Below are 27,685 nucleotides of genomic sequence, written 5' to 3'. Positions count from 1 at the left end.
TTTGTCACCTTTGACCTTACGCCATCTACGATGACACAGAGCGATTAATTTCCCGCCAACACATACAGATTGTTTGAAATGACAAGCGGCACAGCTCGCAAGCATTGTTGACGTCTATGCTGCTAGCTCTCCACGAACCGTCATCGCAGGCTAACAACCTTCGTCATTTGTAAGTAGTCTTCATTCTCAGTGTATTTTTTATAACTGATAATACGAAGATGTATAATTGTAGCCGCAGAGCCTGCGTAGAAATCGAGGGGTTCGGTAGATGTGATTGCCGTCAACTTTCCTTCGGCCTGGCCTAGGCGCGCACCATCTTCCAGACAAGACCAATCTCAGGTAGTAACGATGGCAGGAAACTTATCTCTTGTAGTTTACGATATAGTACATAAGTAAGAACCTTCATTGGTGCGTACAGTTGTCCATAGAATTGCGAGAAGTAATCATGGAAATAGAGGCGGGAGAAACACCGCGCCTCAGTCTACATGACATGTATATGCCGCTTGTTGTACATAAATGCCAATGCCACCCTCGTTGAGGTAGGAAGGGCCAATGACTACTCCCCAGTGCAGCGGTCCTAGCACAGTAGCGGGTATGGATGTTTCGCCTCCAATGGATGTATACGCTAAGGAAGCAGTCAGCTGCCAGAGCGCACAATGGTCATTTCATCTTGCAAGATACATAGAGGGACCGTGGCATTACATAATTGTTATGGTTTGCGCCGTTGCATAAAGTGAAATCAAACGTAATCGCAATAGTTCAGCATATCTTTTGGTGATTAATTTCAAACCACGTAATCATAGAGTGCAGTGCATAGGCCGTAGCGTAAGGTGCTTTTCTGCATCCCTCCTTACCATAGAGGTTCCCGGTCACTGTTACCTCTATGATCGACCACACAGCCCCGCAGCTTTCACTGAGTATGGAGGTACTAAAGACCACCATGCACTGAGCAATGTCTGCCCAGCAATTTAACTTTTAACTTGTGATCCTGAGTCAATGATAAGCTCAGCAAAGAAAGTTACATTCTACCTGGCTCCACACCCCCACCCCTTTTTGGACTTTAATCAAAAAAATCTAGCAACCTATTTGTACAATGATTGCAATTTCAAAGGAAAACAAAAAGACATAAACACCTCATAATCTTCATAACATGTAGATAATCCTGGCCTGGCCTATTTTTTTGGGGGGGGGGTAGCTTGACTTGCTCTGGAACTTGCTGCAGTTCTGCTACCCCTGCTGCTCATTAATTTTTCATACTGCACTGTTCAAACCTTTTACTGGTCGACCTTGTTCTTGGCTTGTTGGTCCAGATGCAGCATCTTTACATGTTTTTGCGATACAGAATTTCTGAAAGCAAGCCACTTTTGCTCCTGAGGAATGGAGATTTGATGTAGTGTGTAAGAGAGCATGGAGGTGAAAATAAGACTTCTAGCCTCCATCTCAAGAGTAACATCAATTCTGGATAAGGTTCACTTAGTAATAGGGAAGGTGAAGACAGGAATTTGTGTTAAGTAATGCATCATTTCCTTGGTGAAAATCGTGAATGTCTTTACCGTTCCATAGAGACACTGCCGTTAGTTTCCTCATTGGAGCTTTGCACGGCAGCTGATGGAGGTTATGTAGCACCTGGAATACACAGACATGCATATGCAAAGCTGCACGACTTCCCAGTCCTTGTACTTTCATTGCTTTTGAGGTACAGCCTTAATTTATACATAATTTCTTCAGTCCATCATCACACCGAGTTTGGTTGCTTTTGAAGTAATCCAGGTGTTATATAGCCTGTTACTGTTACTTTTACTGCTGTAATGGAAGCCACAACGTACATGTGTTCTCTGTCAACCTCTATTATTCCCATCATGCCTTGATCATTTATAGGGCACTATTCCCAAATAATCTTGGAACATCTGCAGTTGTTGTCGTGACATCTATTGGTAATGACTATACAGCAGTGTATCTGTGTACAAACACAACCATGTTAGGAGACAGTACAAATACTATCATACATGTAGTTCCCAAGCCACATACCTAAATTACCATGCCCCGGCAAAAAAAAGCACCCAAGTTCTCAAACTGCTCAACCCTATCACCACCATGGTTTGACCCAAACGCATTGTTGCGAATGGGGAGTGTGGACCCGTTTACTGGGAATTTGGGGTGAACAGCTGGACAACAGGACATTCAGAATTCACCCTCCGGAATATTCTTGAGAAGTGCGCAGTGCATGTATGTATGACAGACTGTGTGAATTCATTGATTAATGACAAAGCTTGGAATGAGTGTATATTTTGGTTGACCTAGTTGCGTAACCTGAAACCCAGATTCAGATTCCTGAAATGTTTTGTCTCCAAGTTGACACATATTAATGATTTCTTGAACTGTAATACCCACTTTACGGACTTCAGGAATTCAGCCATCATAAACAGAGTGTTACTTCAGTACATGTTTTCCTGATTGCCTCTACAGAGAGGGGAACGATGTAATAGGTGGTGCTCAGTCTTTCAGTGCCAGTACAAACATCACTGTTATAGGCCTGTGTTGGCACCATACTGTCTCATCAGAAAATTTACCCACCAGATTACAATTTCAGTGGAAAACAAAAAGCTATAACACCTCCATAATCCCCTTAGAGACCAGAACAAAGGCGATCCCAGGGATCGCGAATAGTGCCTTTAATTCAACTCTGTCCAATGCTCAGCACTTTTATCATTGTATATTTTATGAAACAACATCATGCGCATGTTTTTGAAGTAGTCAAACGTATAGTGGTATTGTGCAATTTATTTGTCAAGTACACAAACTTGCCCATCCTACAATGTAAGTCTGCTGATTTTTTTATAGTATCTGAAATGGCCCATCTAAGGTTTCAAATCATAATTAGATGAATGTGTATTCACTATTTGACATATTTTGATCAAAAAAGAGACCTGCTGGTAACCTATGATATGTCAGAGTAAGATATTGATAACTCAAGTTTTCATATTTTTCTGTGTAGTTCGGAATCCACAATGATTTTCATGAAGAAAGAAGTGTAAGACTCACTCTAATTGCTTATTCTACCTACTCTGTTGAGATCAGTTACTATATTTTTTATTTTATTTCAACATTATGATTACACACAGTGCTAAAAATGATTGGAACAGCTGATGTAATGCATTCATCAAAGAAACAGAAGAGATCGGTCAGGGATGAAAGTCCACCATCTACAGGCAAACGAACCAGCAGATTTGAGTATTGGGCTGAAGGCCGTGAGTCGCCCAGAAGTCGTGGGAGTCCAGGCAGACCACAACAAAATGGGCAGTCAGTGGGGAGAAAGTCACCGAGGTTGAAGGGAAGTCCATCAACGAAGAGGAGATCATTTGTACGGCGTCTTGAAAGAGACATTACTGACAGCCCACCATCACCCAAAATTGCCCCTACATCATTTTACAGCAGTAAGAGACGGCGATATCTCAGTCCCCTGGAGAGGAGGGAAGCTAGGGATGCAGAGGAGCAGCGGAGGAAGAGACTGAGTGACTCGGGAGGAGAGGAGAAGGACAGACGGAAATCTCCAAGGAAGACTCCGGAGCTGAGCAAAACACCCAAGTCCGGTGTCAAGAAGCCACATGGTAATCGGATGACGCCCTCTAGTGGTAGAAACGTCAACCGTCACAACACTCCAGGTCGGGGAAAAACTGCAACCAGCAGTGAGAAGAAAAAGATTGAGAATTCTGTTAATGAAGGTGAAGTGGCAACAAGGACAAGTCCAAGGAAAAAACCCAATCCATCAGACCATACACCAAAGAAAAGTTTATTCAAAAACCATGCTGATGATGTGAATACAGACAGTGCTGTGAGGCGGTCGCCAAGGAAACTGCCCCAAAACCAGACCGGGATAAACCAAATGAACGGACAAAGCAGTAATGCAAATGTAAATAAGAAAGACACTTTGCTGAAGAAACCATCAAAGGGAATCAAGCTTTACATGCAGACTTTGAACAAAAACAGAAAGAGCAAAACACCAAAGTCAGCATCCAAGTCAAAGAGCAAAACTGCAAACAAGACTCCAAAATCTGATAAAGTACAAATGCCAGTCTTTAACAAGGAGTCCTCTTCCATGACCAAATTAACCACGGAAAGCAATAAACGGGATGTGAAGAAGAGTTTCAACTTCTTTGCTGAAGAAGATGAGGAAAAGGAAACTACTTTCCATACTGCCAACAATGTTGAAGGTGTTGCCAACACGATATCTGATGAATCACCAACACAGGTCACAGGTCGCACCCTCCCTTCATCCAATGGGAATGGTGGACATTGGTCAGGTGATGCTGACTCGACCAATAAGAGTCCAAGAAAGAGAAAGTCAGAAATGACACTAGATAAGACAGTGAAGAGAAGGAAAGCAGATGATGTCGACATAAACCAAGACACTCCGGATTCAGTTGAAAATTCTGAAATTGTCATGAAATCCACAAAGAAAACTGCAGGTAAGTGAATACATGTGAAATTTCTGCATAATTTTGTGAAGGATTGTTTCAATACTGCTGAAAATTCACCATGTCTATCAGTAAAAGCTCCAGGCTTCTTTCATCCTTGTAGCATTGCATACGCATACAAGTACACGCGACTGGGTTTGATATTTGTGTAAATACCGTCACAACCTGAACATGTAATTTTAATGCTCTTATGGCATTGACATCATTTCAAAATTTTCAAGAAATATTTGTCTCAGCACATTTCTTTGTTTTGCTCATAAGACTATCATATTCTAATAGCAAATCTTTGATAGAGTATGTTCCTACCATTTGAACGACAACATACTGGCAAGCAATCTGTTTGTCACCCGTGTTTCGTTTAACATCACAGGAAAGTATTTGATAGAAATGAAGTTCTTTTGCAACATGTATGTGTATGTTCACCTTGTGTATTAGATGTATTTCAAATGCTTTGTTTGTAATGGAGGATGCCTGCCAATGTAAGTTTCATTTTTGCTGACAGAAAACTATGACAGTAACCATCAAAGTGTTGTATCCACTTGTTATGCTACATACAGTCTAAAAATTATGCAACCTGAGCATACATACATGCACTTTTCTACAAACTCTTTCTGTCAGCACTGAAATGATTTTCCGACTGAACTTTAAAATCAGTGTGGAATTATAGAACTGTGCATATGCTACACAGTACTGAGTACTCACTGACAAACAGACTGTGTCTGTATGTCGTTGAAATCTCTCGACACAGAAATATCCTTTGACGCATTACAAGTATAATTACACCACCATGCGTATCATTTTTTCACTGAACTCACTTCCAATCAATTTTTCCATTTTCTCCACAGCTTTAAAGATGTTTCCAATATTCACACCTCCATCGACTCCGAAATCTGCCAATAAGTAAGTATTATCATTAGTTACTCATGCTCATAAGGAAATTTTACCAATTTAAATAAGTTACCAAAAATATCTACATTTTTGTCATCAACCTTTCCGGTAATCTGTATCTAAAGGTTGCATACTTGCACAGTTCAAATTTTTGCATATACCAAAAAAAACCTACATTTTTGTCGTCAATCTTTCTGGTATTCTGTAAGTAAAAGTTTCACACTTGCACCGTTCAAATTTTCACAGGTACTTCCTTTTTCATGATGAAACAATTTCAGACAAATTTCTCCAAGGTGAATTGATGCTTTTCTAAGTATCAGTGTACATGCATTAAATGATTTCAATATCTTTTGGTTACCAGGATTAAACTCAATGTGGACAGTTCACCAAGTTCTTCTGCCAGTATTTTCCACCGCTCTCCAAAACAACGGAAGTCGCCGATTTTGAAGAAGTCAAGGAACAGAGACGGCAAGGAGCAGATGATACTGGTGAGATCTCTTGTGTTGTTTAATATTCATGACATGATTTGGAAGGCCAGTGTGAAAGGAATATAATGATTGGATAAACTGTTCTTCAATCCTCCAATCATCAGCAGTGATACAGTTCAGATCATGGCTACCCTGTCCTACCTTAGGCCAAATAAAAAAAATATGTGCTGTTCCGATTACATGGTTTTCAAAAATAGGGTAGGTAGGTAGGGAATTTTTTTTTTTTTTCATTTTTTTTTTATTTCTCAATGTGCATTTTGTACGCGTTCAAACAAACTACCAGTGAACAATTTCCTCATGAAACGCACTCAAATTGAATACCAATATATTAAAATAAAATATTCATCAGTAGAATTGAAGTGTGTGGTTTATTAGACTGCCATGGAAATTGATATGGCTGAATAACAATTCTTTGACAGGAAAGTGAACTATTTATCCAAAGGTAAATCCTCAGCTTTTTGCAGTCACTCGCAAGAAAAACGCACATACTTTATGTTCAAGTTGTTTGTAGCCTCGCCAACCTGTCTGCTGTACTTCCAACCACGGCCCAGCAGCATCACTGGCACATTCAACTCGAATAGAGTACATTTTACATTCAGAAAAACCTGGATGGTGTTCCTCCAAAATTTCTTCGAATGTTCGGTTCTGTTTAACAGAAGACAAAATCGACCTTTCTTCGCCATGATCGCATTTGCGAAACAAAATTGAGTACACGTTATGTCCATCGCGAGTCACCATTTTGTTTGAGACGAGGCCTGCTATAAGTAGGGATACCAGGCCCTTTTTGTTCTTGGTTAAACTTACTTGAATTGTATGTTTTCTTGAAGATCTTGTCTCAGGATTCAAAAAACTGTTTGAATGATAGTTCTATCTTGTCTACTTCCTGGGTTATGATTTTTTTAGAATTAAAATATGCTCGATTTTTTTGACAAATGGTCAAAAAATTTCAACATATGGCTAAGAGTCATTTTGTGGGTATCCCTATGAAAAAATATGTTGTTGTATAATAACATTAATTCTCCAACTAATCTGCTTTAAAATACTTTTTGTGCAATATATTGTAAGAGTACGGTATAAGGAGCTTTTGTTTTCTTTACACAGAGACTTGAAAATGCCAAAAATTTTGTGAGACAGAGTTGAAAATTGGACGGCACCGTGTATACTACAGTCAAAATGCTATTTTTCAAACTACTGTAACTTTCAGAGTTTTTACGCCAGCTCTGTCAAATTTGGGACAGTTAAACTTGAGTAGTAATAACAAAAAAGAATAAATATATTTTAGATCTGTAAATTTTTTTAATGTTACATTTGAGAAATTCTGATATTCAAAAAACGAAAAATCATAGGAATATGAATAAAATAAGTCATTGTTCAACTGATCAACTCACAGTACAGAATAATCCCCCTGGAGCTGTCCTTTTTTACACAAGAATATTACTCCCCCCTAAAAAGCTGTCATCTTGTTGTACTCAATTTTCCTTTTGCATTGAAATCTAGAGTCAGGGTTATGATTTTTTCCTTTCCTTTCCTTAGATTTTTCATTCTCTCTTCATTTGCCCGTCTTTCAACTTGTCTTGTTTATCAATTCCCAATTCCTGCACTACCCCATGTCTGTCATTTTCCCCAGTTTAAGTTAATGCTGTTTAAAAATAAAGGTTGTTTACATACATTTATAATAATAACCATGGCATGCTGACTTTATTCCCATGCATCATTGAAAGAGTATTCATTTCTGTTGTCAAATATCATTTTGTAAATTTTGTGTAACATCAACAGATGAAAAATGAACACAGTTTAATGTTCGCAAAACTACCAGGGTTAACGTTTGAAAACAGCTGATTGTAGCGTTGGCAGTTAGGGGCTGTTCAACGAAGTACGTACGTACGGCAAAATTCACGGTAAAATTCCGAACGCATAGATTTTGAAACTACTCAGAACTGACCTTAACACACAGTTTTTGGTGTACGGGTTTATATTTTAATGATAGAATGACTATAAAAAGTAAAATTGACCAGAATTTTGCTCGATTCACTATCACAAAACACTTCCGGGTTTTCACTTGGCCTGCATAATATGGCCGCGCTGTGCATGGCGCGGTTCGGAAATGACAACAAGAATGTAAATGAAAGATTACATCAAAAAACGGCCATGAAAATGCTTCAAACTTTCCACAAATTTAATATAACAGTTGCTGTTTTGGTATACTAACTCCGATCACTGAAAATTGTCCCTGCATTTTAGCGAAAACCTACCTACAAAACGCCGTTAGGCACTGAACAACATACTGTAACGAGTCATTCCATTCTAACATAGGAAATGGTGGCCTGAGAAATGTGCGTACGGCATGCTGTATGGCGAAAAATAATGCTTAATTTTGAGCGCTAAAATGACACGATATTTTTTTCTTTATTTTCAAAAAATAATCCCATGGTAGAACGAGCAGTTGACTTGGAATTTTTTTTATCGAATTAATTCTAATACTTTTTGAGATACAGCAGTTTGAAAACCGGAAACCGTTCAGTGTGCTCATGTCGCAAGTTTTCATGAGCGTCTGGCATCACTTCTATAAGAATGACGTATTAGTTCTCGCGTGATTCGCGCGATTTGTCATAGTTCTCGCGTGATTTCGTGCGTTTCACGTTTTTTCATATCTTTATTTTTACTTCCGGGTTTACGAGGCTCTAAAAAGTCTAGGGTCGGGGGGTTAAAATTTGGGTAGGTCGGGTAATCGGAACAGCACATATTTTTTTGTTTGGCCTTAGCATAACACACGTTGCACACCAATAATTGTAAATATCAAGTTTAAGTTTTGTAATGCTTTAGATGAAGGTCATGAAGCCCCTCAAACATCTTAATCGGTAATCCGCGTTTCTATGTTTTGCCGCAGTCCATCAAGAGGTAAAGACTTTTAACCAATATTTTTACAAAATTTCAAAATCGCATTTGAATTATTGGAATTTATGATTTTCATCTAGGGGGGTGTAAAATGGATGTCTATTTAACAAAAGTACTCTCAAAGTCGTTCTTATTCTCTGGCAGTTAATTTCGCTATTTTCCTTGCTAGATGAATGGAAATCCTTGTGAAAACATAGTTATAAGAAGATATTAAATTGTTTAGCTTGTAAAACCAGTGAACTGAGATCACAGTGAAAGTTTTTTAAAAGATCAACATATGACATTTAATCCTGTGAAAACTGACGCCCAAAACAATACTGAAAATGTTTTTATTCTTTACTTTTTTGTAGGATCTAGGACAGAAGAGATTTGGAGCAACCATGTGTCCTACTTGTGGAATGGTTTACAGTGTGGCTGATCCTGAAGACGAAACAGACCATATCAGATTTCATAACAAGTTCACGGAATGTGTCAAATTTCCAGTGAGTATATGTCAGTCTGAATGAACATGTATTTGAAATGGCTGTCACTGATGTAGAAAGTTCATATCCCTTAGCCCTGAGATTGACCTGTGCACTTCATTATGACCAGTAGCATATTGTGAAACCAGCCATCAATTTGCATGATTAACCCTTTCCTGCCGAGCGCCCTTGTCCGTTATTCTCCCAAGTCAGTAGAAAAACCGCCCCATAATATGTGCCTGCAAAAGATTGGCTCTCCTGCATGTTATCCTGCCAGGCATTTTGGCAGAAATCGCCCATTTTCAGGGTAGTTTTAGCCGTACTTATACGTGTTAGACTTCGATAATTTCTACATGCCCGTAGACAGGGGAAGGAGCTCAAGGGTTGCTGCAGAAAAAATTGAGGTCACCGGCTTTGTTTGCCCCTGGGAGTGCGTCATTTTATTGCCGTTTCATGTTTTATTTTTTCGGAAATAAACTCCTTCAGTATTACGTACGTCCGCTAGGCACAAACATCACCTCACTCGTCTGTTAGTCAGAGACCCTGAGGGTCGTGCTAGGGGTGCAGCAGCACCGTCAAACCTGTCCTGTTTCCCCAGGGTAGGGTCAATTGAATACGTACCTCCAACGACTTGGCAGTGTAGCACAAAAACTACGTTTTTGCCGTTGTATTAACGACATGGCTGAGCCATTGAAGCACAGCTTTACGTAGTTTTGCCAGCTCAGTTGGGAGTTGGCTTACGAGTGTTACCGTTCATTACTGACTTAATCGAGTGGTCCTCAGTCAGGTACGGGTTTGTACCGACATGGCTTGGGTTGCAGCTAACCAGTGATAACCAGTCACTACCCCCAAGTCTTCAGTTCACTTTTGCGATGCACGGGTGCAACGCAATATGCTTCCATTGTTCTAGCCATCGACGTGTCCACATGCTGGCAGCCATATTGTACTGCTAGCTGGTTTGCATAACAAAAGCAGTCCCTGCTAAATGCAGACGGTATCCCCGTACATGTAGCATATTGACCTCATGTGCCCTTTTGAATTCTCTGTACGCAAACAGCGTACGTAGTTACCAATGCATCGGCAAGAGGATACGTTTGCCTGCAAACCAGAGCCAGTACTTCGGACGGTGGAATAAATAAAAAATCCAAAGCTACGTCCATTGAATGGCACGGCCAAGGCAGTGAAGGATGTTGCCTGGCTTGAACTTGCAGAGCTGAAGCCCAGCTTAGTACGTCGGACACCAGTTTGTAATGGTATTTCCGAGTCGTTCATATCCGTTCCATGGAGGAACAAGTCGAGCCGTCCCGTCAAAAATACGTTCTCATTTTCAGTCACACACAACTGAATAAGTGACTTTCGTCTCGCACCATCGGCATATCTGCCAAGTCGTTTGCAAGAGGTAGCCTTCTAGATTAGCATTGCCGAGTTGGTCAAGTTCGGCAGCAATCTGTATAGTGCCAGGCAGCCAAGTACGTCCAACTCCGCCAGAAACGTCACCATGCTATCCTGCCAAGTCCGCTAAAAAGCGGTAAAAAAAAACCAGCCCCCCTCGGGTGTGGGGGACTGGCGGACAGGTTTCTGCACCTTTCCCTGTCCTTGGACTCCCTGTGAACCCATTTCGAGAGCAAACGCCGTTCCTCGCCAAAACCTGTCCTCGAACGACCCCTAGCGTGAGCAAGGGTTTGCTACACGTAGTTCCGTCGACTAGGCAGGAAAGGGGGTACCAAAAAGGAGCCCGATTTCCACCGCCTTAGGAGGATAACGGCCGTGGCTGCTCAGCTTCTAGCTACACCGAATTTCAAGCGGATTTTCACCGACTTGGCAGGAAAAGGGTTAAAGCTGTACTTGTTATGTCAAGCGACATGGCTCCTGTCGAGGTAGTATGAAAGTGAAAGACTAAAACCTTTGCTTAAACTTGCCTCCATGAAACTTTAAGCCATTCTCTTTCAAAATCAAGAAATTTGTAGCTTGAGAAACAAATTACCTAACATTTACAGATATGTGAAATTCAAAATGGCTTCCATCCCTATGTAAACAATATGCAGAAAAATAAGAACTTTGACTTTCAAAAAACCAAGTTTTTGAAAATTTGCTTACTCCCAACAAGCTGTAGGTCAGAAAAGTATTGGAAAAATTTACGTCTGAATTTCTATCTCTGAGGCACATTCTACCTTTAATAGAAAATGTCTTTATTTAATTTTTACACTGGATTATCAAAGGAAATCATTAAAAATGATATAAGCAGCTATATATGACTGATATTGTCAATTTTTTTTCAAATTTTTTGTCCCTAACTCTTAGCTCACCTATTGATTTCTGTTTGTGCTCTTGAGAAAATGTAAAAGTTTTTCAGTGTCATTAGAGGTTTTCATTAGACTGTTTTATACTCATAGATTTTTCTCTTTTATGCTGTGCATGTGCATTTGGGTTTGCTGGTCTGTTTCTTCAGTCTACCAACATGTATTTTTCATTTGAATGTCACTGGGACTGCTTCAGTGTGAACAGATTTTGTTCATTTGACCCTCATAAAGCAAGTTCAAGTTCATGAGCACAGACACTTGCATAATTAATATACATGTAAAAAGGTTGCTCATCCATTATTTGATATTTTTCATTTTCAATAAATCTCATACATCCAGGGCTGGAAGAAAGAGCATGTACTGCAAGATTTCCATGATGGCCGTATAATTGTGATCACTTCAGATGATCCCAAATACGCATTGAAGAAGGTAAAATGACGTATTTGCAGTCTATTTGTGAGCTTATTTCTATAAAGTTGAGGAAATAGTGTATTAAATTATGATTTTCAAAAGGCATTTAGATGGTCAGATTCGCTTTTTTTTAGCTCTTTTTCATGAATTTTGTTTGATACAAAAAGTAGTTTGTGTTGTTTGACTTCTTGAAACATGCTGAAATACTTTTCAACTATGCACAACCTCAACTCTGCTTGCAACCAGACAAGATTAAATATTCAATGAAACATTTTACAGTCTGTACCAAAAATCAAGTTCAAAAATTTGAGTGTACAAGTCTCACCATGCATGGCTGAATATACACTGCTATGTGTAGTTTTGATCTCATGCGAGCTATTTTAATGAAATCTTAATTGTGGTGTGCCTTTCATATGGATGAAGATATCTCTCCTGTACATTGGTGTAATGTTAATTTGTCAGTTGAAAGCAAATCGGAATAGGAATTTCGAAAAATCCATTTTGTCTAGAAGTCACAAAACAAAATTACCTGTTTGCATTCAGCAAAGTGATAATTTTTGACACAATTCAGTAATGTACTATCATCATTTTGTACATTGAGTGACTTCATGCAAATATTCCATTGTTGTCTTGATATCATAAAAAAATCAATAAAGAGCAACTTTGTGCATTTGATAAAATGTCACGAGTAAAAGGCAAATGACAGACAAGCCATGAGATATTTAGCCTGTTCGCCCTTGTAAGCAATTGCACAATAACCATTGATAACAACTGGTTTGGGCTAAACCATAGTGGTGAAAGGGTTTACATCGTAAATGATCTATAATGTGTTTGACTTCACAGGTTGAAGATGTCAGAGAACTTGTAGATACTGAACTGGGCTTCCTACAAGGAAGCACGACTCATGATAATGATAGCAAGGTAGGCAATTGGTTTCCAGTTGTAGGTTATTGGTGTTGAAAATACAAAATAGCTTAAGGTTCCTAGACAAGAAATTGACTTTTTAAGCTAACAATTCTCTAGAGGTTAACAAGCTCAGAACCCCCCAAAATTGTACATTTTTGGAAAACCCAGATAATAGGAAACACTTTGGTTATCATTGTGTCACCACTGTTTACATAACTATCACTCGACAGGTAATTTACATAACCTTTCAAAAATCTGTTTTCCCTATGTTTTGTTTCAATGCTTTGAGATATGTAGCTGAAATTTGTGTGAGTGCAAGCTGTCCTAAGGATCATCCAAATATGTCTCAGAATTTTTAAAACCTTCTTAAACACATTTTTATGCCAGAAAAACTTCCAGAGTAGTGAATTTAATCCTTCTTGATTTCTTTTAATTGTGCTCCAAAAAACAAACAAAAGCAAGATGCAAAAAATTTAGACACACTTTGGAAGAGCATCGTAGCAGCTTGCATTGAAGCAAGTTAGAGTCAGAAGTTTTGAAGTATTGAGACAAACATAGGGAAAACTGATTTTTGAAAGGTTATGCAAATTACCTGTCACGTGATAGTTATGTAAACAATGGTGACACTGTGGTTACCGAAATGTTCCCCTACATCTAACTTTCAGAAAATGTTCTGAGCTTATTAACCACTAGGGACTGTTTGATTAAAAAGGTCATTTTCTTGTCTTGGAACCTTAAAGTGTATGGTCCCGCATAAATTCAACGTTAATTTTACTTAAAATGAGCCATGCTATATGATTTTGCCATCCCTACTTTATCAAATAAATGCATCACCCCAATGAAACGACACGGTTAAATATTATAAAAATGCAATATGTTGTGCGACTTTGAAGTTGACTGTCATTCGGTCGTTTCGGAATTCACGGGCATTGCCACCGGAAATGACGTAACTAATTGAACGTACGAGTGAGTGTGTTCACCACGGCCATAGCGAATGCTTACCGCTGTGGCTTCAACATGGTGAGAAGCAGGGCTCCCCCTAAGTCACCAAAATGATTAGCCAACTGATTAGCCAAATCAAAAATCTTGTAGCCACTTTGAGCAACTTTTAGCCAGTTTATGATCTCAATTAAGCGTGGCAATTACAGCTTTCTCCGCATTCAGGAGTTCCTAATTTTACAAATCGAGATGTTTTGTATGTTTCTGATAGTTTTTACATTAAACAAATATTTGTTCAGTTTGTATTGAACAATCTGTGTTTTTATGGCATTTCCAGGATAGAAATACTTTTTCATTTCAGATGGTAAACTTTTACCACCAGAATAAAATAAGGTATCGATTGAATTCTAAAAATCTGGTAGCAAAGTGAAGTGTATATTACAACAGGTACAGAACATTTCTGCGGCATTCATTTAGTGTTCACAGTATGATAGCTTGTCATAAGCTACAAGCCTCTCATGCGTCAAATTTATGCAGTCTTCCATAACCAAATGTTTTAGCCACAAGAATAAAAAACATGGTGCAGGAGAAAGCATTTAGTAGCACACTGGCAGTGTACATATGATTGGCCCCAGTGTTACTTGTATGTCATAGTTGTGATCAAGCAGGCTGAATAGTATTTTGAGTATGAGTATTTTCTTGAGACCAAAGGTTTTGCCAAACACAACTCTTGTAAAACAAGACACAATGATATATGTTATTTAAATTACTCACTGTTTGAGAGTATATTACATTGTTTTAATGATTATGATATCATTGTAACACAGATATATTTTCACTTGATATTTTGATATCATAAAGAAATGTCTGGTGATGTTTACTTCTACATCATTAAACTGGTCGAATCTGCAAAAATATTAAAATAATTCAGAATCACATAATTCTTGTATAGGTTACAGCAGTTTGAAATAGACCGAATTAACAATTTTAATGAATTGTTGCTTACTGCAATTACTGTTGACAATATCCATTTCCAATGACTCTTAATAAATTTAATTTAAAACTGACAGTCAAGCTGAATGCCATTTAAATTGGAAGACACCAAAATTACCTTTTACCTATTGGACCACCCTAGGTGGCTCTTTTGAACCATAATTGTACACTTAAGGGGTCTTCATGCATGACATCACATGATGAGATGACCTAGACTTGACCTTTCAGAAAACCTCAGTTTTTCTCCTCTTCCTTTGTATTATTGCTCCGTTTGTGAAATTTCCCTTTTAAATTACGGTTTTTACTATCAAACTGAGTAGTTGCAGGCCAAATTTTGATTCTAGCAAAGTAGGTAAAACTTCTAGATAGACGAACGGGACTCACGGAGGCAAAACAAAGCCTCTATGTACCGCAGACGGAACAGCAACAATGTCTGCTCCACGTACCAGGGAATTTGTAACTTTGTAGAAAGGAGAGTAAACTGTTTCAATACATTGCAACTTTGTAGGAAGGAGAGTAAACTGTTTCAACATCTCACAACTTTTTTATTGTTAGCTGTAGTTTTTTGTTGAGGTGGCACCTGGGCAGGAAAAATTCATTAGCCACTATGTTCGCCAAACTGGAATTTTTGTAGCCATTTTTAACTTTCTTTCGCATTTGGCTAATTGGCGATCGGGTAGCGGGAGCCCTGGAGAAGTTACCCTTTTGGTGGCTGAAAGTAACCGCAGCCATTGCCAGTTTAAGGTAGTGACTAAGGTTCCTTTGTAAATTTTAGCGATTTTGTGATTATTTCATATTCTGAACCCCTGAAATATGATCTTTTTATTAGAGAAAACTGTGAGGTAACATTGTACTGGAAAATGTCTTAAATTTTAGTGAAAACACGGCCTTCTAACCACTGCGCGAGATATTATTTTCTTTTTGTTTTAACGGTCCGGATTACTGTCAGCGTTATCGTTATACCTTGAGGAGATTATGTAAATTTTTACGCACCATGTTGCGCATGCGCGCACGTCTTCATAAGAGACGCTATCCAACATGACTGATGACTGCCGGCAGTATAAGCAGTGTAGAAAACGCAAACGGGGGCCGAAGCTGAAGCAAAATGGAAAGCTGATGGACGCGATGTTGTGTGTTAGCCGCTACAGCTAACACACAGCATCGTACACAGGGCTAGCGAGAGAGTTGCCGACATCGACGGTTATTTACGAAAAGTGAATAAAAGACTTGCATTTTTTGAAGCGATCGAGTAGCTGAGGTAGGCAGGGATACGACTTGGGCCCAAGAACGCTGAATTTCGACAGTAATTTGGCTTTTTACGTCAAGTCCCAAAATGGATTTGAAGTCACCGACCCTACGTACGGGTCTTTGCAGGGTTGTGGTGAGCGAGGCGCTAGGCGATTAGCTGTAGCGGAACACATAGCATCGTACGCCGGGCTATTCTTGACCGCGGAGTGACGTCACTTTCACCTCACGCACGCGAGTGAGGCTATACAGGACAGTGAACAATGCTGAAATTATGTGACAAAGGACAGAACTTGGTGTTTATCATCGACATAATGTTGAAACTTTGAATACTGGTGTAAAGGTTGTAAAATCTACACTTCAATATTTTGTTCTCACGGCAGTGTGACGCAAAAATGACGTGAAAACCCGCAAGTTCCCGGATGTCCGCGGTCAAGAATAGATTACACTGCCGTCCAAAGAGAATCTATTTAATCTTCACTGGAAAATATGGTTATATACAGCAGCCCATATCTTGGACTTAGTTTGTCCATGGATGTAGGAAGCATGGTTTGTCCAATTTGTCAATCCGACACTGTTATGTCGGTCTAGAGCACAGCAACGTACGCGAAACGTCGCTTCACGATCGTTGCCGGTCAATTTCTATCTGTGGTCAAGAGAGTGTCGCTGGGTGTCGCGATATGTCGCCGTTTCAATTTTACAATGAGTGAATCTGTCGAGTATCGCCTCAGTCGTTTATTTTAAGTCATGAAGAATCGCTTTACGTGTAACTGAAGTTGATTTTGGTTTCATACCCGAGGCCATAATAGTACATGTCACAGTGGAAAGCGAAATAGCGCACGAAAACCCGGTCATTTTTTATGGTGAGCAAGGACTGCAGCAGATCACATGTGAAAACCACAAAAACAAGTGCGACTTTCCCGCATTCCTTGAACTTCTCAACTACAGAATTTTTTAGAGCATCGAGAGTTGGTCGTCTCATCTCCGAAAGCAAGCAAGCAAGCAAGTGACGCCGGGAAGTGACGTCTTGTACTATAGGCACAAAATCGGCACTAAAATGAACTGGGCAACCATTTCACACTTGGTACGTGCATAAATTACGGGCTGTGAGACCGGAAGTCGAGCGCTTGCGAGAGAGCGAGCGCGCGTCGTCGGCAGAACGCAGACCTGTAAACCATTCCGGCTGTATGATTTTTTTAAACTTTTCTCGTCTTGTAACCAGACTCTAACCGTTACCAAACAGTGTACAGTTAATATAATTATAAGCTAGATACGTATTTGACAAACAGATTATGCCCTGAATTATCTTTCTAGTGTTTATCGTGTAAATAGTACCCACCGCTTACGCTGACCAGCCTCACGTTTCTACGCACAATTTTCATCATTTTTAGGCGAACTAATGTTTAGGACTTGTCAGAAATTCTCTAACCTGATGCCCAATATTTAACCTAGACCCAGATCGAATAATTTTTTTTAAAACGCACAAAAATCCGACTTTTTTCGGCGATTTTGTGTGAAAAATGGGACGTTTACACAAATCGTCGATTTTCTCAGTTCCGATTTTTGCTATGTATGCACACCTTCAAATGAGTGTAAGTCGGCGACGCGTGGGCGGATTTCCCCGATTCTTCGCATGCTAACACTTCATGAATAGACCTGAAAAAACCGTGTCTTAGATTTTTGATAAACCCCCCTGAAGTGACGATAACTTGACAAACGTGAACAAAAGCCGATAATTTATGCGAAAATCCGACAGTTCACACTTCGAAGGCTCACTGTGCAGAAACAAAAGCGAATTTCAAAAATCCAAAACACGGTTTTTCCCCCTGTATATCCAGCTGTCTAGTGCCGTTAACAGATCACTTAGGGGTGCTGCCAATTCTTACTTATACTCTTTTAAGTGAAAAAATTCAAAATCACATGTTTTTGACTTAAACAAATATACCAATGCATGTTTTGACAACTAAACAAAATTTTTACCTTCTTCAAATATAGACCTATTAGAAAATGTACCACATGTTGGGTGTGAGACCCTGTTTTCTATGTGAAACTTTTGATTGAAAATATGTGTCAACGAAACTGAGTCACTACCTTAACATCAACTGTATTTAGGATGCCGTATTTGCCCAAAATTACAAAAAGGGTCGGAAAAGAGGCATTAAGAAAAGCGTTTTCTGCGGTGCACATTTTCGAGTGCCTCGCATGCCTTGGCCTTGTGACTTCGCGTCGAATACACACGGTTCGGAAGCCAGATGTACGGTAAGATAAAATTTAATTCCTGGAGCTACTACACCGATTATGTGATCGCAATGCCGTACCAGTATGACCATTGTCACCAGAAAGCGTTCGCGTGTATCATCATCAACTGTGGACAAGAGCGAGAACAGCAGCAAGACTGCGACAGGTTGCCCAAAACATGTCGAGGGGATGCAGGGGCCGGAGAAGTATGACCGTGTTTACATCCACCAGGACTGAACGCCGATTCAGCTGCTTTACGAAAGTGATTGTAAATAAAAAAATACAAGTACTACATCTCATGTATGTGTGACTCTATAATTAGTAACGTTGGGAGATATCTAACTTATTCCTAAAAAGTTTACGTAGTGATTGACTGACTCTTTGCGAGACTGAACGATAGGTTGTGTATAATACAGCACGGCGCTGCCAGTAACAGTGACACAACGTGTAGCGAAGAAGTTTCATACTGTTGACAAAGCAGTTGCGTTGTCGTCATCTGTTCCCTTCTGCCCGACTAAGTCTCCCCTAAAATATTTTAGCTTCTTTGAGAATTTCGCAGTCATGAAACAATGAAGACTGTGCTTTATATCGCTGACACTTAATCAAGAAAAAACCTGCGGAAGCGTAGCTGATCACTCCGTCACAGAAATGGCCAGCTGAGCCGCCCGGCCTCGGGTGCCAGTGTGCCCGATATTTACATCATGTCAATTTTAATTTATCTCTTCCCGAGAATTTGGCTAGACATGTCTTCACGGTCACATGTGAAGGTTTATAACGCCAAACTGAACATTTTGCGGTGAGATACTACTTTGGTTTTTGGACACCGTGGTGCGAAGCACCAAAGGTGTCCTATGTCGCCACAATGTCTGTGTGTGTGTGTCCGTCTGTCCGTCCGTCCGTCCGTCCGTCCGTAGACAGATTTTGTTCCACTCATAACTTAAGAACCCTTAGGTCCAATGTCATGCAATTTGGTATTTGGTATTATCATGATGAGACTTAGATCTGATTAGATTTTGGTGGGTGTGGCTTATTAATTAATTGCTCATTTGCATATTTTATGACTTTTTTTCGTTCACGCAGATATCTCAGAGACGCCTGGAGCGATTTCGTTCAAACTTGGTAAAAGGATAGTACTCTACCTCATACAGATGCACCTTGATTTGTTTCACAATGTGATCAAATTTGGCCGTGTCAGAGGACTTTTTAGTTTTCGCCTCCATAGACTCCCCTGTATAAGGCAAGTCCATAGACTCCCATGTATAAGGCAATCCATAGACTCCCATGTATAAGGCAATCCATAGACTCCCATGTATAAGGCAATCCATAGACTCCCATGTATAAGGCAATCCATAGACTCCCATGTTTAAGGCAGTCCATAGACTCCCATGTATAAGGAAGTCCATAGACTCCCATGTATAAGGCAGTCCATAGACTCCCATGTATAAGGCCAAGAAAAATAAAAATTTAGTTTCTCATCGTATTCATATTGCAAAAAGGATGCAGTGACACAGTTTTTAGTCCCCACAGATAAAGTCCATGGGGCTCATAGATTGGGTCATGTCAGTCCGTCAGTCCATCCATGTGAGTCCATCCGTTCACACGCAGATATCTCAGACGCTTTGACAAAATGTCACGTGACCTTTGACCTCAATATACATATTTGTCCATAACTCGGTAACCACAAGTGCTAAACCTTTCATATATGGTATGATGGGACACCCTATGATGCCACATATTGTACCTCATTAATTATGTGCATATCTAATTTTGAGCAAGCCAATAGAGCTAGAGGTCTGATTTTTGGTATATATGGATAACTTAGCAATACAATTTTTTTGGCAAAATGTCATGTGACCTTGGTGACCTTTGACCTCAAATATACATATTTGTCCATAACTCAGTAATCACTAATGCTACACCCTTCATATTTGGTATGATGGGACACCTTATGACGCCACATATTGTTCCTCATTAATTATGTGCATATCTAATTTTGAGCGAGCCAATATAGCCAGAGGTCTGATTTGGTATGTACGGATAACTTAGCAATGCTATTTTTTTGACAAAATGTCACGTGACTTCAATTACCTTTGACCTCAAATGTACATATTTGTGCATAACTCAGTAACCACAAGTGCTACACTCTTCATATTTGGTATGATGGGACACCTTATGACGCCACATATTGTACCTCATTAATTATGCACATATCTAATTTTGAGCGAGCCAATAGAGCTAGAGGTCTGATTTTTGGTATATAGGGATAACTTAGCAATACAATTATTTTGACAAAATGTCACGTGACCTCGGTGACCTTTGACCTCAAATATACATATTTGTCCAAAACTCAGGAACCACAAGTGCTACACCCTTCATATTTGGTATGATGGGACACCTTATGACGCCACATATTGTACCTCATTAATTATGTGCATATCTAATTTTGAGCAAGCCAATAGAGGTAAATGTATGATTTTTAGTATATAGGGACAGACTATAGGATAGAAATTTTTTGACAAAATGTCATGTGACCTCGATAACCTTTTACGTAAAATACACGATTATGTCAATAAATAAGTAACCACAAGTGCTATGTCCTTTATATTTAGTAGGATGGGAGACCTTATGACAACACATGCTTTACCTAGTTAATTATGCCCATATATAATTGTGGGCAAGCCAATAGAGCTAGAGGTCTGAATTTTGGCATATATGGATTAATTAGCAATACAATGGGTTTTTTTTCAAAATGTCACGTGACCTTGATGACCTTTGACCTTGAATATGAATATATATGCATAACTCAGTAACCACAAGTTCTTTACGCTTCAATTTTGATAGGATAGTAGACCTTAAGATGTCACATCTTGTACCTCATTTATTATGCACATATGTATTTCTTGGCTGGTCAATACAGCTAAAGGTCTGATCTTTTTTCCCGATTTAGAATCATAACTTAGACATGCCTCTTGTTTCAAATTGGGAACAATGACATAGACCTATGTGTCCATAGATCTGAACATATACACTCCAGTGATACTTCTTAATGACCTCATTTCCCTGCCCCATCAAGACTAATACTCCTATTACAAGTGGGGACTATGTCATGTCAATGACTTGTTTCTTCTATACAGAATATTATCTCACATAGTGAGTGTCTGAATATTATTCTGAATTGTATTCCAAAGCACATTCTGAAAGGACTCTTCTGGAATATACAGAATATTATCTCACATAGTGAGTGTCTGAATGTTATTCTGAATTGTATTCCTAAGCACATTCTGAAAGTGACTCTTCTGAAAATTTCACATTCTTTGCCACTGCACCATCTCCCTAATACATACTGATGACCCACGGTGTCCACTCAAGTCTCACTTTGATTATACTAATGTGACCGTCTGCCAGTTACACTTCCAGCTGTGGATCAGAAAGATGTGTGTTAAACGATGGACAATTTTCAACTTGATCTCTACTACATTTATCTACAAACGTCAAGGTGTAATTCAAATTTTTGTATACAGATTTTGAATGAGGCAATTTATGTTGAGAAGTAATAATGAGGGTGGATGGCAACTCCATACTTCCTTCATATTTTGGTAGCTTGCGGTTGTGTGTACGGTAGTGCACTGGTGTGTTTGACTGTGGTGGGCTCGTCATAGATGATCAACAAGAGTTCCACTCATGTTCTAGTTAGGTTAAGGTCCGCCTGATAAAATCTGCAGGCCTGTAAATTCTGAACAGCTTTGTCATATCTTCTGTGACGATGACATTCTCAGTTGCACTGCCGTCACTTCATGAATTATCACTATCACCATAGTCAATGCAGGCTAAGTCGCCATCGCAAGTTCTATTAGTGACGTCACAGCTACTTTCGCCAAAACGGGGCGAGCTCGGCAATTTCCAGAAAATGTCCCCATGATTGAAATCAAAACGTGCAACTTTCCCCTGTTTTCATCAAATAACACAATACAACCTCTAAAAACCGCTCAAAGAAGCTTCAGTTTGTGTGTATATGTTTGTTTTATTAATACCAATTTCATTGACAACCAGAACTAGAGTATAGGCCTCAAATCAACGAAAAAAGCCTCAAAATGTGGCGGGACTCACACTTTAAGATGGTACAGTTCCAAGCTGCCAATCAATAATTGTGTACAGATTGCTTGGTCCCTGTTGTGTTGTTTGCAAGTTGAATGCCGTGTTCAACTGCAGAATAAACATTTTATAATTAGAAAAAAAAAGAAGAAATAATTGTATTGCATACATTTTGTATCTTTTCATAAACGGTTCGTCATGCCAATGCAAGAAGGTTGTGTCTACAAATTTCTGTATTTGACAACTGTACCAGGCAACATTAATTCTATATATAGTAGCAATTATAATATGAATGTCAAACAGGTTCGTGTAAATGTTCAATAATGATCGGTGCTTGAATTTTAACCTTTTGAAGTAATCATTTGAAGTCATTTTGACAAGATTGACATGTCAGTTACATCTGCCTCACGCTGATGCAATAAATTCTGATTGGATTTTTGAATTTAAAATGTTTTTTTTCAGGCTTTTCTGTTTATTTCCAATGAGAAGAAAGTGGTCGGATGTTGTATTGCAGAGAAAATCAGCAAGGTAAGAAACAGCTTGCTAGCGCCCTCTATGGTAGATGTGCTTCAACATTTGTTTTTTCCACAGGGTTTTGTGGTGTCGCAAACGATTTTTGCCATGGAGTGGCTGTTTTGTCTGCATAGATGCTGTTTGTGGAAATGAACCAGTTTGAACCAAGTGCGAGATACGTTGTTCCCCACTATTTCAGTCAGGAAATTGTTAGTTTGTGAATGTAAGTGAATGAGTCAGGTCAATCGTGAAACATGCTGTGTGCTATTCATAGTCTGATAGCAGTCAAAGCCCATTGAGGGATTTGTATCTTCCTATTTTGTCCCATGGAATATGGATGTACACAGGATCATTGATATGAAAATATTTTGTAACAGGTCATTGGTGGGCAAGGGGACAGTAGTGTATGCCATCTGTGGAAATTTTAATACCATGTACACATGTGGTTTTATAATATTACAGGCAGTCACTGCCTTAGTGAAGCTGAACATTTGGACCAGGTACCATCTGCAAGTACATTGTACATCCCTATCAAAAATTAACATCCTTACTGGAGAATTCACATCAATAGTCAGAGCGCCCTCTATGCCGGTTGGAAATGTCACACAAACTCAAGCATCTTCTCTCTTACTCAAGGAACTTCACAGATGAACATATTCCTGATTTCAAGATAATGCTCAATTGATTTAAATATTCATTAGGTATTTTAAAATTAAAGAAGATACTGTTTAGAGTGTCCCTGTCTTCTTCTTGTGATGTAGTAGCAAATAAACCCACCATGTCCATACTTCATTTATGATATATACTGAAACATTTGCCTTTCATTTTCCAATCGCCAGGGTTACAGAGTCTTGACTGACAATGACCAGAGCGACGCGGAAGACAGTCTTGAAGACAGGAAGAGGGCGTGGTGCTGCAGCAATGAACCAGTGGCTGTGATTTGTGGCATCAGTAGGATTTGGGTCTGGGGCAAAATGAGACGGAAGAAGATTGCTTCCAGACTGGTAGACTGCTTGAAGTAAGTAAATGGTTTTGTCAGACTGGATTTACACTTTGTTTGGCTAGTTTGTTATGCCGTCTTTGTCAAACTTGCCATGACAGCTAGCAAAATTTTCTCGTACAGTATTTGGTTATTACAGGCTCTGTACACACCTGAAAGTGCTTGAAAATGAAATTGAGTCCTGGAAAGTCCTGAAAAATTGATAATTCACACACAATTTGCAAAAATAACAAGATAATCAGTCTTGATATCAACTACATTACATGTAAAAAATATATGGTGAAATAGATACAGTAATATAGAAAATGGATTTTGGATCTGAAAAGGTCCTTGAAAATTGCTGAAAATTCCTTGCAAGTCCGTGAATTTTATGTGTTTTTGAGTGCATGGACCCTGTCATTGTTAAAAGTCTGTGTTCGCGCTAGCGCTCGCCACACTTGCAAATGCAAATAAAACTCTCATTTGTCGAAAAATTTTTGAATGTCATCAGCCACGCTTGCGAATTGAATTTTTCGCCCCCAAAATTTTTTGGACATATCGTCGGATCATGGAGGTTCTACCTCCATGGTCGGATCAATCACTCAACTACGACCGCCTCTGCACTATTACTTCCGGGTGCTGGAAGCGACCCGAATACTCTGTTCACCAGAATAGGAATATATATTTTATAGGAGTGAGCAAATCACTACCCCGAACTCACGAGCTAGCAGTTTTTACCACCAGGCAAGTAATTTTTGGTACCTCTATTAGCCCGATGGACTAGCGTAATGTAGGAGACAGCTGAGGAGGGTAGCAAAGTGGATCGGGGACAAACGACATGTAGAAACACATTGCCTGCAGAAAAATGAACACAGAGATGGACGTTTCCGAGCCTATGTAACTGACATAAAATTCCTCAGCCAAGTTTGATTTCAAAGAACGTATGCAATTCTGGGATGAAGAAGACGAATTTCTAAGAAATTAAAGCTTGAATTTAATCTTGGAAAAAAGACAAACAATCCATACGATTTGATGTCAAGGTCATACGTAAAAATTCAACTGATGTGGGTCTAGTACATCTGGTACATATATGCACTGTGATTAGGCCGTAGCAGCACGCAAAAACACAGACCTTTCAACGATAAAAATAAACAATATAGCAGTGAAATTTGTTGTAGTCATCAGTGAAATTCCTCAAATAAAAGGATCATCATTTGGATCGTGCTGTGACAGATGAAATCTTGCTTGTCAAGAAAGAAAATAAGCGTCCATCGCGACATTGAGATAACCAGACTGCCATGTATGGCGGATATGACATCAAAAAAGGACTCTTCTATTAGGGGAGAGGGACCGACGATTAAAAATACCGCAAATAGGTTTGGTTTTACTCGCAGTTCCGTCACTTGAACTTCCATTCTCCATTACTTTGTTATCCTCTATTGCTTTCTTTCATCAGTAAGGTAATCTTATCAAACGTAATGGGTTTGTAAACGTTCGTGATATTTCCTTACCCTTTCAACAAATAGTGCGCTCATCATGACCGTCTGTGCTTTTTAATACAAACGTGCATGGAGTCAACCACCATCGGACAGCTCGACATTGAGCTCCTGAGTTTGTAGGAAAGCACAAAAGTATAGTATAGTCATATCATGTATAAACGGTCATGCTCTACGCTAATAAAATAACTGATTCGTATCTTCAAAGACAAGGAGAAAAAAGTCTGTGGTATTTTGCTATAGTTTTTGGTACACAAGTTTCGTAAATTTAGGAAAAAATCTTCATGTCAGACGCAATTTTTCCCTCACATTTTGCAGCTGGAGAGCAGGCAGTGAAACCACAAGTCACAGGCAGGCCAGTTGAAACAGGCTGGGCTAGCAATTTTTTGCCTTTTAGCCTGGGGACTAGTGAGTTAGTGATTCAAAAATGATTTGCTCATGAATGTTAAGAAATGTTCCAGTGACGTCCAAATTGTTTACTTTGAATAACAGAGTCACATCAGTTGCACATCTTGTGTTTTGTGTAATATATAAATTATGTGGCTAGTCAATTTTTGCTGTGGCTAATAGTTTTTGGCATGAATTAGCCACACCAGCAAACCATGGCTAATTTGTGAAAAAATCTTAGCACGAACACTGAAAGTGTGACACAGTTTCAGGTCTATATTTACATTAGATGTACTCCTGCAAACATGCAGCATATGTCAGACATTTAATACCTTGTAAATGCAAAAAAAAAAGACAGTGATTTTGATAAACTGTAAGTTGACCAAAGTCACAGTGAGACATGATCAAAAATGTTGTAGCTTTAACAATGTGTACAAAACCAGCAAAAAAGGGCAGGTAGCAGTAGGGCATTGACTAGCACACTGAGGGCAGTGTTCAGTCTATCACCGTCACATGTGAATATTACTCTAGATCTCTACCAAGGTAGTGCTTGTCTCTAAATTGAAAGATAAACTTTTGCTCAAAGTTTCCGCAAGAAAACTTCAAACATTTCCTTCCAAAATCAGTGATAAAAATCAGGGGTCACATTGTGAAATTTAGTACCAGAAATTCAAATTACCAAACATATCCGGGAATCCCGCCATTTGAAATTCGAAGTGGTTGCCATCCCCATGTTAACTTTATTGAGATAACATATATTTTCGATTTTCATTAGAAATAAGCTGGGTGAAAAAACCATTTACTCCTTGAGCTTCAAAATTGAGCCCCCACAGGTGGTAGACCTAAAAACTACTGTGAAACTTTGAGAGTCTGAATATCTGTCCCTATTGTGAATTTTACCTTAATTCCTGTATTGGTTGTATTTTACTTTCAGATGCCATTACACCTATGGGTACACCCTCAGCAATGACGACATCGCCTTCTCCGATCCGACCCCTGATGGGAAGATCTTTGCCACAAAGTACACCGGCACGGCAAAGTTCCTTGTCTACAACTTTACCATCAATTCACAGTGATACAGTTTTTACAGCCAGCCTCACTAGTCCCACCACTTCAGTCACAGAGTGTGTCTGATGGACCGGTCCATTGAGAAATGGGTAATGCAGACCAAGTAAAGGAGGACAGTACGTTTGTCAATCAAACTGCCAGCTTTTATTAAGCTAACAAATTTTTAGTCTTCATGTAAGAGTGAATTCCATGCAACCATTTCACCCCTATTTTCCTGTGAATCGATCCACCCAACCTACTGAAAGAATGAGATTGTACCACACTATAGTTGTGGAAGGGGTAGGCCAGTACTGATGACCTCAGTCCCACCACAGTCTCTTGTATAATGTAATATCAGTGTTCTCCACAAGGGGGATATTGAGGGGCAGGCCACCCCTTTTTTGTAAGCAATCTATTCATGTGTTTATAACCATGCTATTAAGAATACATTTTCACAACAAAATAAGCAAATTATGCATTGTTATGTAAATCGGCCTGCCCTGTTGTTCCAAACTCTGTACAACACCTATTGCGTACATTCAGAAGTACATAATCTGTTGGCACATCTAACATTTGGAAGCCATGATTTGAGTGTATTCGTACCTACTTCACATACTGTGCTACGCCATACATTAATCATGATCTGTTCATTTCTAAATCATCGTTTTCGTTGAGTGCAGCTGCTCTCTTGATGAGTTCAAAGGTCAAATTTGCAGGCTACACAGGTCAAATTTGCAGGCTACACATATTACAGAGAACATTCTCAAAGTGTAGAGGAACATGTGTTATATTTTATTAGACATACAATTTAAGTGTTAAAATTCTTATTGAAAATCTGTTAACATTGTAACACAAAACCTGTCATATTTGCAGAGTTGAACATACAACTAAACAAATAAAAAGTTTACTGTTATCATAATAGCTTTAACTTG

At 39.2% G+C, this 27,685-nt stretch overlaps 1 protein-coding gene across 1 annotated transcript; it reads left to right on the top strand.

Annotated features, from left to right (window-relative positions):
- Nucleotides 1–24: 24 nt before the first annotated feature.
- LOC139133213 (N-acetyltransferase ESCO2-like) lies at nucleotides 25–27,672 on the top strand. The gene is made up of 10 exons (XM_070699684.1): nucleotides 25–169; nucleotides 3,123–4,466; nucleotides 5,321–5,375; nucleotides 5,725–5,851; nucleotides 9,097–9,228; nucleotides 11,847–11,936; nucleotides 12,762–12,839; nucleotides 22,794–22,859; nucleotides 23,684–23,862; nucleotides 26,641–27,672. Exons 2-10 carry the CDS (start codon nucleotides 3,131–3,133, stop codon nucleotides 26,780–26,782), a joined length of 2,205 nt encoding a protein of 734 aa, XP_070555785.1. The 5' UTR covers nucleotides 25–169; nucleotides 3,123–3,130; the 3' UTR covers nucleotides 26,783–27,672.
- The last annotated feature ends 13 nt before the right edge of the window (nucleotides 27,673–27,685 follow it).

Source organism: Ptychodera flava, chromosome 5 (genome assembly GCF_041260155.1).
Source record: "Ptychodera flava strain L36383 chromosome 5, AS_Pfla_20210202, whole genome shotgun sequence".
NCBI classification, from domain to species: domain Eukaryota; kingdom Metazoa; phylum Hemichordata; class Enteropneusta; family Ptychoderidae; genus Ptychodera; species Ptychodera flava.
The sequence above is the reverse complement of the archived record's forward strand: the minus strand, read 5'-3'. Positions and strand labels throughout refer to the sequence as shown.

Coding starts and splice junctions, on each gene's coding strand:
- LOC139133213 (XM_070699684.1), top strand. CDS start 3,131: ATGATTGGAACAGCTGATGTAATGCATTCATCAAAGAAACAGAAGAGA. Junction 5,376..5,724: donor ACTCCGAAATCTGCCAATAA/GTAAGTATTATC, acceptor TTTGGTTACCAG/GATTAAACTCAATGTGGACA. Junction 23,863..26,640: donor AGACTGGTAGACTGCTTGAA/GTAAGTAAATGG, acceptor TTTTACTTTCAG/ATGCCATTACACCTATGGGT.